The following is an 11,515-nucleotide window of genomic DNA, read 5'->3' on the forward strand; positions in this document are numbered from 1 at the left end:
AAAGCTAACAGAGACCCATGAAGCCCACCACGTTTTTAGAACACCATTTCAGCAGGCAGATTTCCCATTTATGGACAAGACTGCAAAGACAAGGAAGTCTTTACTACCACATTCTCTAGGCAAAAGTATATATTGCTAAATTATTTTTGTGACAGGCTCACATAAGACATTTGAGAATCCACAACTAAAACCCACTAATCCACAATTTAAACCCTGCCATTCATCAAGACAGAAGTCATTTCAGATGCATATAGCAGAATTCCCTTTTCCCCTGATTTTCTTTTTTAAACAATCTTGATTTACACAGTGAGAAAACTTTCATATCAAGCATTCTATTAAGTACATACTAAACCAAACAATTTCATTTCCAGATATCTCTCTCCCTTTTCAGTGGCTTATTTCATGATCATGCTCAAAAACTCAGAAATAGTACTAAAGCTGCTTAATAAAATTGGTTCTATTTACTGAGATAACCATAGATCCAATACCATTAAAATAACAGGAATTTCTTATTTTTATGGAGTGAGCCCACTCCACAGTAAATAAAGTTTTAACTTTTACACTAGGGAATTGGGCAGCCAAAATACCCTTTCAAGTAATTAAAAATACACACCATTTCTCACTACAGAAAACTGTAAATGTTGAGAAAATTATTATTAATAAACTTCACCAACTGCAAGGTAGTTTCTTTACATGAACATTCATGGTTAGATCTTTTCAATTATACATTGAGCCAATCTAAACTTTATACAGGTCAACACACAACTTCTTTGTTTAAACAGCAGATCTTAAGGTGACTGTTTTGTTTTTAACCATGTAAAATAGCCAGCAACCTAAGATGGTATAACTACATCCTTATACTGTGAGCGGTTCTGTTAGAGTTGAGGTGGGAAAAAAGCTCCCTTCTTTTGACAGTCAGTAAGAAAAAAAGAAAAAAAAAAAAAAGAAAAATAAAAGGCTGCCCATTTTCCTATTGCTACAAACAGAAAACACTTGGTTTTTTTCCAAGTGGAAGTTCTTTTTTCTCCTCAACAAAACTAGAAGGACGTGCAGAACTAATTTTTCAAGCTTTTTTTCATGTGGCCCTTTAAACAAGTCATGGTCCTTGTTTAAGATCTGTCCTGAAGCTATCTGTTTATGCCTAATACTGGTACTGTAAAGATCATTTCATTAAGGAATCTTGGAGCACTTCATAGAAATTCTAAAACAAAATACTATTTTGGAACATTTATACGTCTGAAAATACAACCATAAAACAGATTATCTACAAGAAAAGATACGTTGACTGCTCTTATTCATCAAAAGTCCTGGCATATTCCAGATGCAACCAAAATTACATTGCTTTTCAGATTTTCACTCCCATCCTCAAAAACCATATCCCGAGTAGACATGAACGTAAACACATGAGCAAAGTTCAAGGTTAGCCACTGTGGAATGGCAGAACAGAAGATTAAGCAACAAAGCTTCTCTTCTTAAAAACATTACAGCTCAAGGCACTGCAGGGACAGGCCACAGAGCCTCACCACCCTGACCAGAAGAAAAAGCTGATTTTCAGTAGAGCTTATAGGAGACCCAAGGTAAAGTCTGAAGCAGACAGAAGTCATAAGCAAAAACCAAGTTCACCAACTATCTACATGAATTTACAGAGAAGCTAAAGGAAAACAACACATCACAATGAAACTGAGCGTTAACTTTAACAAGTAGTGTGTGTAATCACAGTATTCCTCCAATCCTGAATGTATGAACTAGGATAGTAATCTCCTTCAAGCAAGCCCTACAGATACACATTCAGCTCACTGCACCATTCTCTGGAGTTTACAAAATGCAGTATTTCCATGCACTCCTGTGAAAAAGTCAACTTGAATTAAAAAAAAAAAACCTCGCTCCCCTCGACAGCAAAACAATAATTCTTCTTTCAGCCTGGAGAATGTGAAAACATTTTTCCTGGCAAGAACCACCACAAATTCCCCCATTTACACTTGGGAGAATCCACAGGCAGGCTTACAAACAAAAAAATACACTTAGTTATGAACACCCGGATTACCTGACACACACAATGCAAAATTATCCCTCCACAGTATCTGTAGCTTGAGATGTGTTTGCACAAGAGATTATTATAAGTATTGTCTAATATATGTCAACAGATACCAGTCAGCCTTGCAGACTTACAGTGACTCAAGCAGCCTGCATTGCTAAGAGCAGCTTACATGAAGACCTCTATCATATTCCTTTAAAGCAGGAAAACTTTAAAAAAGCAAAACTAAGCTAAAGTGTGAAGTATATTAATGGAGTTTTGGGATGCAGTGCTAACTTAGGAAGAGTAAAAACCAAAATGATTTATAGACAGCTAAAATTTTCTCTCCAAAGACTCAAGCTGTCTGACAACATTAACTATAAGGGATCTACATATATCAAAACACAGATGTGTACTCTTATTTTAAGATCAAATCCTACCATGAGTAAAACCAACATCTACCTCTCCTAAATAAATAACAGAAAGGAGAAACCAAAGTCACAGATCAGTGAATATTAAAACACTAAGAACTTGCCAGGGGTGCTGGAGATAACCAAAGTTTTAATTAATATTTCTCTTGAAAAAAAAAATCCTAGACTTTTTTCTTTTTTTTAAACATCTAGATGGAAATTGCTACTATATAGCCACACTGCATCTTCAAGTCTTGCAAACCACATCTTTAAAGGAGTTTTTATTTATACTCTTAAAAATAATAGAGAAAAAATAGAAGGGCTTGCAGGTGAAGAAATCTCAAAATACCAAAATAAACACAACCTGTTGTACAACAGGAGGCTACAGGCAAGTTAGCATAGGTGAGTATGTATGTGAAGCTCACCTGATTCTAAATATACCATGTATTTTTAAAACAGCTTGTTTTGATTATAGCTCTTTCCACCCAAACTTGTATGCAGGCTATTTGCTAGACTGCAAGTTACACTAGGTACACCAAACATTGATAAACCCATTATCAGACATTTGCAAATAGTAACAGAAGAGTAGGAAAAAATAACCACTAGTTCATCTTTCAGGGCTACATCCACTATTAAAAACTAACAAAAAGCATTTCACTGTAGCCACCAAAACATTCTTCCCTCAAACAAACTAAAGAAAATACAAACAACAGTTTTAGACTTCATAAAATCTTTCTATTAAAGGTATTAATAAACACTGTAACAGCACTGACATTTGTCCTCAAATACAAGAAAACTTAAAACTAATTCTAAATTTAATCTAGCTAAAGGGTCTATTTATAATCAAGATAACCTAAATTAAAAGCACAGTATAAACAGCAAGCTGCCAACAATAGGCAAGCAGATGTCTGCTGGGTAGGGGTGGGATATTTCAACAAACAAACATACACAAACATATTTAAATGAGAAACTAAGAAGTCAAAAAATGTTAAGAGACTATTATTTCAGTCTAGCTGCTTCTCTTTTTGCCCAGTCATAGAGGATACTTTTAGGTAACTTCATGTTCTTAAAGTTTTGGGCAGAAGTTCCTATTTCTTGCAAAGGAAGTTAAGGTTTTCTGATGTAGTCAGAGAAAAAATTCTGAACATTAACTCCTATCTCCATCTGACTTAAACTAGGATAGAAAAAGCCAACTCTACCCAGTAATTTACTAATGCTAAGAGCCAAGTAAGATTTAGAAACTGAAACACAGACTAGATAAAAAAATCTAGTTGTCTGAAAATGCAATGCAGAGTCATGTTCTGCTGTCAGAAGGGGGTGAGAGAAATGGAAGAAAGAGCTGCTCCGACATACATCTGCACCTCTGAAATCCTTTTGGACCTCCATAGTATCTGAACCTAAAACAGTCTGCTGAGATTAATGTCTTATTTAGAAGCCAATACAATACTACATCCTGCTACAATAGGAAGTATAAGCTATGTCACCTCAAGGCTGAACAGTTGGAATACTCCAAGTGGAGTTGCACTTCAACTGCTAAGGAAACTTCAGCTGCCACAAAGCTTGGCAAGCCCTTTACTTAATGTACTTTGTGCAACTGTCTTCTTCATATTATGTACAATTCAAAACCTCATTTCTACATCTATGACATCCTGTACTATTTAAAACTTGTCTGGAGGAAATCCAAACAACACCATTATAAAAATGGCAACTAAATCCTCAAGTTCATCATCATAAAACAATACCAGGGCAGTCTTTGCACCAAGTGTTTAGATATTTCTTACACAAAAGAAATTGAAGAGTACTTCTGAGCTTGTCTAGGGAAGATCATTCTCCAGAGACATTCCTGAATCTAACTGAATACAAATATAAACAGAAACACACTGTTTTTAACTCAAGTCTGCAGTAGTTATAAAATACATACTATAGATAGAAAGCAACTAAAGATGGCCTGCTGTGTACTCACTTTAAGATATGATGGGTAACTTCATAAAGCCAAAGCCAAACCAAAATCATAGCCAGCTTTTTTTTTCCCCCCATATAACTGCACATTAAAGTGTTCTTATTTAGACACAGACACACACAGCCTCTGACAGAAAGTTCTCATCTGCCCCTATACATAAGTTGCTGAATACAGAAATTCTGAACAGGACCATCACAAATACAGAAAAAAACCTTCTTTTACTTTACTTGCCTTGAATAGAAATGGAAATTAAGTATGATAAATTTAAGACTTGAAGATTAGAAGGGCAAGATTAAGATGGATCTTAGTGAGAGTGCTGATGTATTACAGAAGCATAGCATTTGTATTTCAGCTTATAAAAATCTTAACATAGATATTAAATTGTCATCCTGATAGGAGTTGCTATGAATTCAGCAGCTTTGCTTTTTCTGTGCTCTGTACCACAATCTTTGTAAATTAAACTCTGGTCTTCTCCACCCAAAACAAGCATATTGTCATTTACAGAAACTTCTACATGAAATTCCACCAGCAAATGGAACCCTAGCCAGAAAGTAGAAAGAACTGGCAGTTACCTGGACTTCATCTACCTTAAGTTCAAAATTTAACTTTTAAATGCAGTAGCATCCTGGGAGTTTCACAGATTAATTTACAAGTTTAAGCACACGAACCTTGATTTTTGTAGAATACACTCTAGAAGGCACATGAAGGGCATAATTAAAAACATCAAAACCATAATTAAATCAGAACTGAATGTGTTTACATGAAAAGCTAAGTTCTCAGAGTAAAAAGTCCATTTTTTTCTGTGAAAAATGCTATGCATAATAAAATTAATTTTAAATTCTTGCACAGCAGTTCTATTTCATCAAGTTCATTTTCCAAGGTCAGAGTACAGTCTGACTAGGGTAATCTGTAATAGGAGGTAACTCCCAGAAAACAAAAGGCATTGCCAAGAATCCAGTTATTTTATCAAGACAATGTTGATGTATTTCATTTCCAGCTGTCCATACAAGAAAAACATGCCAGCTTTACTCTGTGTAAATGTAACAGATAAAGTAGAACTATGTAAGATTAGAATACTCTTCTCTCTATGAATTAGACATCCACAACAAAAGTAATTAGTTCTTTTTAGACTCTAATGAGCTCTTTCAGGTTTATGTGAGCTAGAATTGATGTCTTTAAATGACTAGCTGGCCACCACTCTATCAAAATTCTCTGACACTTCAGAGAATGCACATCGCTGCTGCAGAATAAACTGCATCTCACTTTTATAGACTAAGAGATGTGCAAATAAACAAGTATCAGTTTGCCATTTTGTACCTATATACACACCAGCATGAGCCCCTTATACACAGAAACTCAGAATGTAAGGAATTGAGTACAGGGGTGTCATTAGAAACTGACTGTCTTCATGCCAAAAACAGAGTTGTTTTGGTATAGCAGGAATCAACCTGGCATTCCTTCTTCTATACAAGGAGTTTCCATCAGTCACCACAACAATCTGGCTGGCTGATTCAGCAGAACGTATAAAACAGGAAAAGTGTACACACAAACAATGCAGCACTCCCTAAGATAAAGTACTCCAAAATCAGCTACAAAGATGTGTTACAAGCTACTTGCCAAGTCTGAGGGAGAAGGAATATATTGGTTACATAGTGATTTAGTAATTTTTGCAATTATACTAGTATTTGTACAACTAGTTTAATTGATCTTCACACCTCTTTCTACTAAACTGCAAACAACTCTTAGGACAAAACTTTTAACAAGGTACACTACTAAATCCCTTCTTTCCTGAAAAAAATATACAACACAGTAGTTAGTAGCTTTAAAGTTATCCTGTGCTTCTACCCCTTCTTGAAATCCACAGCTAAACGAGTCATCTCAGACAGCAGATCAAAAGAATTCTCAGCTTAAAATAAGAAAACAGTTTTAATCATTTCAAATATTACAGTCACCACAAAGTTTTCCTAGTGAACACTTACTAGACTTTAAACCAAAAAAACCAAAACGTTTTCTCACCTCATCAGAAATTCACTCCTATGAAGTAACTGACTCTTTACCATAAAATCAACAACTTGTCAAATATAGAAGTTATTTCTGATTGCAGCAAGAAAAATATTTTTTGCTTTTGAAAGCACCATCAATTATCACCTTCCACAACCATTTGAGCTTAAACACCACTGGGGACAAAAGTCTCAGTTTCACACCAGGACAACAGTATTTTTGAACAGCAACCTACAAAAATCCATACACTGCTGTATATTTATATAAAATTGCAGTAAAATAACTTTCAACTGAACAATGAGACTTGTTTTCCTGCAGATTTCACAGAAAACCATACAATTATGACAATGGGAGTGGTGCTGGTTTTTTTTTAACTGCATTAATATTTTAGAAACGCTTAGAAAGAAATGCTTACATCCAAGTAGCTTACTAGATTTAGGAAGGAAAGCTGAGAACTGAAAAGGGAAAAGAGGAACAGTGCAGTTTAGAGCTTAGGTGACTCTACTCGGCCACAAATTCAAGCTTAACAGTTTACAGATCATACAATTGGTTAATGGCATCCATTAACCTAGCAGGCTAAAAAGAAGCCACAATTACTGCAACAACAAAAAACAAAGGAAAAACAAAGAATTATTTTTGCCTGCAGCACATGATTTAGCACAGGGAACAGCAAAGGTTGGAAACTTCTCTTTTCTGATTTCCATCATGCCACTGTAACACAACTAGATTAATATGTATTAGTTTTTCGTTTCTACCTCTGAGTAACTGCCAGTACCAATTACCATAGCAGGAGTCATACAGTGATTACATCATAATGAGGGCAGTAGGAACAGCAGGGTTTAAAACTACTGTTTTAAAGTGTATAAACAGTAAATGCAATATTTAAGGCTACGTAAACATTTGTAAAAGTAATAAGCATTCTTGGAATAATGTAAGCAAGGACAAGGTCATGACGACATTCTTGGGGCAACAAGAAGCCATGCCAGAAAGTGTAAGGCCATCAACGAGTTAACTGACACCTGGAAGTGGCCTCTGCTTTGCCTACAACCAAATGCTTTCCAAAGTGTTCAAAGTTCAGTTCTGTGCTTTTTAGCTAGAATGGGTAAAAACCAGGAAGCTCTGTAGACACCCTCACCTTCCCTAACCCCAAACCACTGCCCCCTGGAACACATTTACAACTACAGGCACCAAATCCACGCACCCCAACAGTAACATTTGTTAAACAACACACTTGGGTTTCTACACTGCTTTGACAGCTCAGCACGTATTCACAAGCTATCAGTCTTAAACTCATCAAGTTTATAAATCAAAGTCCAAAAGGGTGTCAAGAGTGGCCTGCTTTCTTCCCCAGAATGGCTTGCATTTAATTCTGAAGCACGTGAATTAACCAGGCCACTCGAAATAACAATTAGAAAAATACCAGTGACAGAAGAAAGTTCATTGAGTTCCATGAAGCACCAGGATGCAGACAGGACTTCACACTCAGCCTAAGCGAAAGAAATGTCAGAAACTGGGAAGCATCCTGGAAGGGCTGACGTTCCCTGCTTGCCTTACTTTTATCTCTCAAAGTGAGCAAGCACCAACAAATATTTCAGGAAAGTGCTAAGCTGTATTGATCTTGCCCTAACATAACCTCACTCTTTAGTAAATGAAAATATACAAAAAGCCAACAACAGAGAGAAATACAAATGTTATTGACAGATACCTTCCTTTCAAAATGTCCATACCTGTGGAAGTGCAGTATTGAGCTGTCTCTGCAAGGAATCTCTCTCATGACCAACTTCTTGCAGCTTGCCTTGGGTCAATGCTAGGGTCTCCTGAGTTTCTCTTAGTGTTTCCAGAAGGCGATCCCTTTCTTCCAACATGGACACCATTAACTGCTCAAAATGGGAATCAGCATCTGACTGTAACGGGGAACCTGAACCATGGCCTCCGTTTCCCCCAGAGGGAATCTCTGCCTCACTGATGGTTGGCATCACCTCACACATCATCTTGAAACAAAATAAGACAAAACAGGCCATAAATTTAAGTCAAACAAATCTAAACAGGAGAAGAAAAGCAACTTTGGATACTACCCATAATACCAACGTAGCTTTCCCAAAGATAGCATCAGCAAAGGCTGCCAGCACCTTAGTGGTTGCCACTATTTCATTAAGACTGCAGAAGAAAAGGTATCCCACCAATTTAATCAAGGCATCACTTCATAATCAGGATCTTGTGACTTCTTGCAAAACCAGATTTTTACAGCTGCGTTTCAAACCCTGATCTCATTTAAATGGATTTATATTTTTGTTCAGAGTAAACTGCTGCTGAGATCTTAAAAAAAACACAGAGATAAGCATGCAGCCTGCCACCAAAAATTATACACTTAAACCAGTAACTGATTACACAGCATATTTTGAGAATTGTTATCTGCTTCTCCCAATGCTTGAAACATAGAGAGATATTATCTAAAACAGTACTTTGAGCTTATGCTGGCTGTAGCAAGTCTATGGTAAAAGTGATGCATGTAAATTAGTGGTAAATCCACACAGTCTAATTCAGGCCATACACACGTAAAGGAAGATAAAAAGTTAAAAATTATTATGAAGTGGCAGCAGCTGTCAACTGTGGGTATCAGAAGTGAGCAAAAATAATTCAGGACAGAGTAAGAAATACAATTAGCAATGCAAATGTAAATACTGTACTACTGTTAAACTGGAAGGACTTAAGAAAGTCTAACAGATCCTAACAAGAGGCTAAGCTGTAAAGATTCTAAAAAGCATGGAAAAAACTCACTAATACAATTACTGCACACTCTCACTGAACCACTCAGACTCCTCAAGTTCCTCAGACTGCCCTACTCAAGATCAGAAACATACAAGAATCTAAGGCAAAACAGAAAAAAAATAGTTCTCTCTGCCTCCCAGGTACCACCAAGTTTGTTCTCAGCTTTAAATTTCACACTCGTATTCACACACATCTTGAAAGAACTATCAGACTTATTCTGATCCGTACAGTGGGACCTCCCGGTCCCTTGAAAGACCTGGAACAGCGTGGAGTGCTTTGTAACATTTTCATGCATGATTACCATAAGCCCATTAGTTTCAACACCCCTACGTTATTTACCTTGCTCAATAAAACAAAAAGGCTCGGAAAACAGGCCCCAGGTTTCCTGCCGTACCAGTTCTTCTGTTTTCAGTAGATTTTTGTTATCCCAAATAACCTTTCGGACTGCAAAGCATCCATTCAGCTCTAGTCCAACGTCTATTTAATTGAAACACCCCCTGCACGTGAAAACAAATAAACCTGCCGAGAGAAGAGCAGATCCAGTAAAAAGCAGCAGCTTCAGCTAACTAGCCAAGTCCCCAGAAGAGAAGAATGCAAAAATAAACTCTCTCAGCTTCCCATCCCTCTAAGACTGGCCCATAGGTCCTGCAACAGCTGGGACGGGGGAATCATGTGCTGAAAGAAAAACAAAAAAAACAACAATGTAGTCTGATGCAGCGGTGCAACAAGCTTCAATAGTTCATCGCTCATAAATTCCACTCAGGTCACAATCGCATTATTAAACAGAGTACGGACAGCATGGGAAAACAGCACGAGGTTTCTCGTGAAGGGCTTGGAAAAGCCTCCCTTCTTTTCTCTTCGGTTAATTCCAGCGGGAGGCTCTCCTTCCAGTTCCCTGGGTCTTAGTTCAAACATTTATAATCCCAAGAGCAAGGCGCTGGTACCGCTTTGGAAGGCGAGAAGAGAGACCTGTTGTTTCCTCTGCCTTAGTCCTCCACCCGCCCTCAGCCCGGCCGGTCCCACCAACGATGCTCGGGAAACCGAGGTATCCAGCCGAGAGGGGTGAAAGAAACCCCCCCGAGAACGAAAGCAGCGCCGGGGAAGCACAGGAAGGCTAGAAAGGCCCCGAAGAGAGACGGGGGCCACCGGTAACTCGCCGCCCCGGTCTACCGCCGCTTCTCTTCCCGGCAGCAGGGCCCGACGAACAAAGATGCTGGCCGAGGAGACGGGGGCTTTTCTTCTCCCTCCTCCGCGCTTCACGGCTTGCGCCGGGCCGGGCCTCCCTCCCCGCCGGAGGCCACAGCGGCGCCGGGAGCGCGGCCCCGCAGCCCGCGCACCCGGCCCGGGCTCAGCGCAGCCCCCAGCAGCGGCGGAGGCCCCGGCGCCGCGAGGGCCGAGCGAGCTCCCCTTCTCCGGCCCCTACCGAGCGGCGGGACAGGCTGCCCCGCGGCGGGAGAACTCGCGTCCCTGCGGGCCGGGCCCGGCTCCGCCCGCCGCCGCCGCCGCCGCCTCCTCCTCCACGTCCGTGGTGGCCGTGCGAGGGGGGCCGGCTAAGGCCGGGGAGGTGCCGCCGAGTCCCGCGGCGGCGGGGGACGTGAGCCCGGCGGTGCCACCGCGGCCTCAGGGGGCGGCAAAGGGCCTGCGAGCTGGGAGAGCCCCGATCGCCGCCGCCGGAGCCCGACCCGACCCGACCCGCCGCGCCGGCCCCGCGGCCGCCGCCTCCCGCTCCTCCCGGCGCCCTCCGCGGCTCCCGCAGCAATCAGTGCGGGGCCCACAATGCACCGCGCTGCGGCCCGCCTGCCCCAGCGCCGCGGGTTCGAGACCCGCTCCCCCGGGGGCTCGGCCGGGCGGCAGCTCTCCCTGCGGAGCGGCCTCTTCCTTTCCTTCCCAGGCAAGCGATACTCCCGCCGCCCACGGGTGTCCGCCCGAAAAGGGGATTGTCGCGTCTCTGGTGCGGAGCCCCAGGGCAGGAGGCGTGCTGGCTGAGGGCTGCGCAACAGGGCAGGACCGGAGTCATCCCCGCAATCACGGGCCTTCCCGGGGCCTGCGTGTCCCGGCACGGCCCTGCCAGGCGGGTCTGCCCGCTCCTGCCCGCTGCGGGTATCGCCTGCTGAGCAGGAGCTGGGCCCTGCCCCGATTCCTCAGCCCGCTCCCATTGCCTCAGCTCGTTCTCATCACCTCGGCCCGTTCCCATCACCTTGGCCTGCTCCCATGGCCTCAGCCCCGCTCCCATCACCTCAGATCGCTCCCACCACCTCATCCCGCTCCCACCACCTCAGCCCACTCCCACCACCTCCGCCTGCTCCCATTCCCTCATCCCGCTCCCATCACTTCGGCCCGCTCTCATGGCCTCAGACCCAC

General features: G+C 41.5%; 1 protein-coding gene across 14 annotated transcripts in view; it reads right to left on the reverse strand.

Annotated features, from left to right (window-relative positions):
• Nucleotides 1-10,884, reverse strand: part of PPFIA1 (PTPRF interacting protein alpha 1) — a 56,375-nt gene extending 45,491 nt beyond the window's left edge. For 6 of the 14 annotated variants that reach the window (XM_051620743.1, XM_051620734.1, XM_051620737.1 and 3 more), the window contains exons 1-2: nt 9,494-10,881; nt 8,113-8,376 (exon numbers count right to left, since the gene is read on the reverse strand). In XM_051620743.1, coding sequence (XP_051476703.1) covers nt 8,113-8,376 — 264 coding nt within the window. In that variant the 5' untranslated portion in view covers nt 9,494-10,881. Of the gene's footprint in view, nt 1-8,112; nt 8,377-9,493 lie in introns of all 14 variants that reach the window. The other 8 variants (XM_051620730.1, XM_051620731.1, XM_051620733.1 and 5 more) reach the window with 4 other exon arrangements.
• Between the last annotated feature and the right edge of the window lie 631 nt (nt 10,885-11,515).

This window comes from Apus apus, chromosome 5 (genome assembly GCF_020740795.1).
Source record: "Apus apus isolate bApuApu2 chromosome 5, bApuApu2.pri.cur, whole genome shotgun sequence".
Lineage (NCBI taxonomy): Eukaryota > Metazoa > Chordata > Aves > Apodiformes > Apodidae > Apus > Apus apus.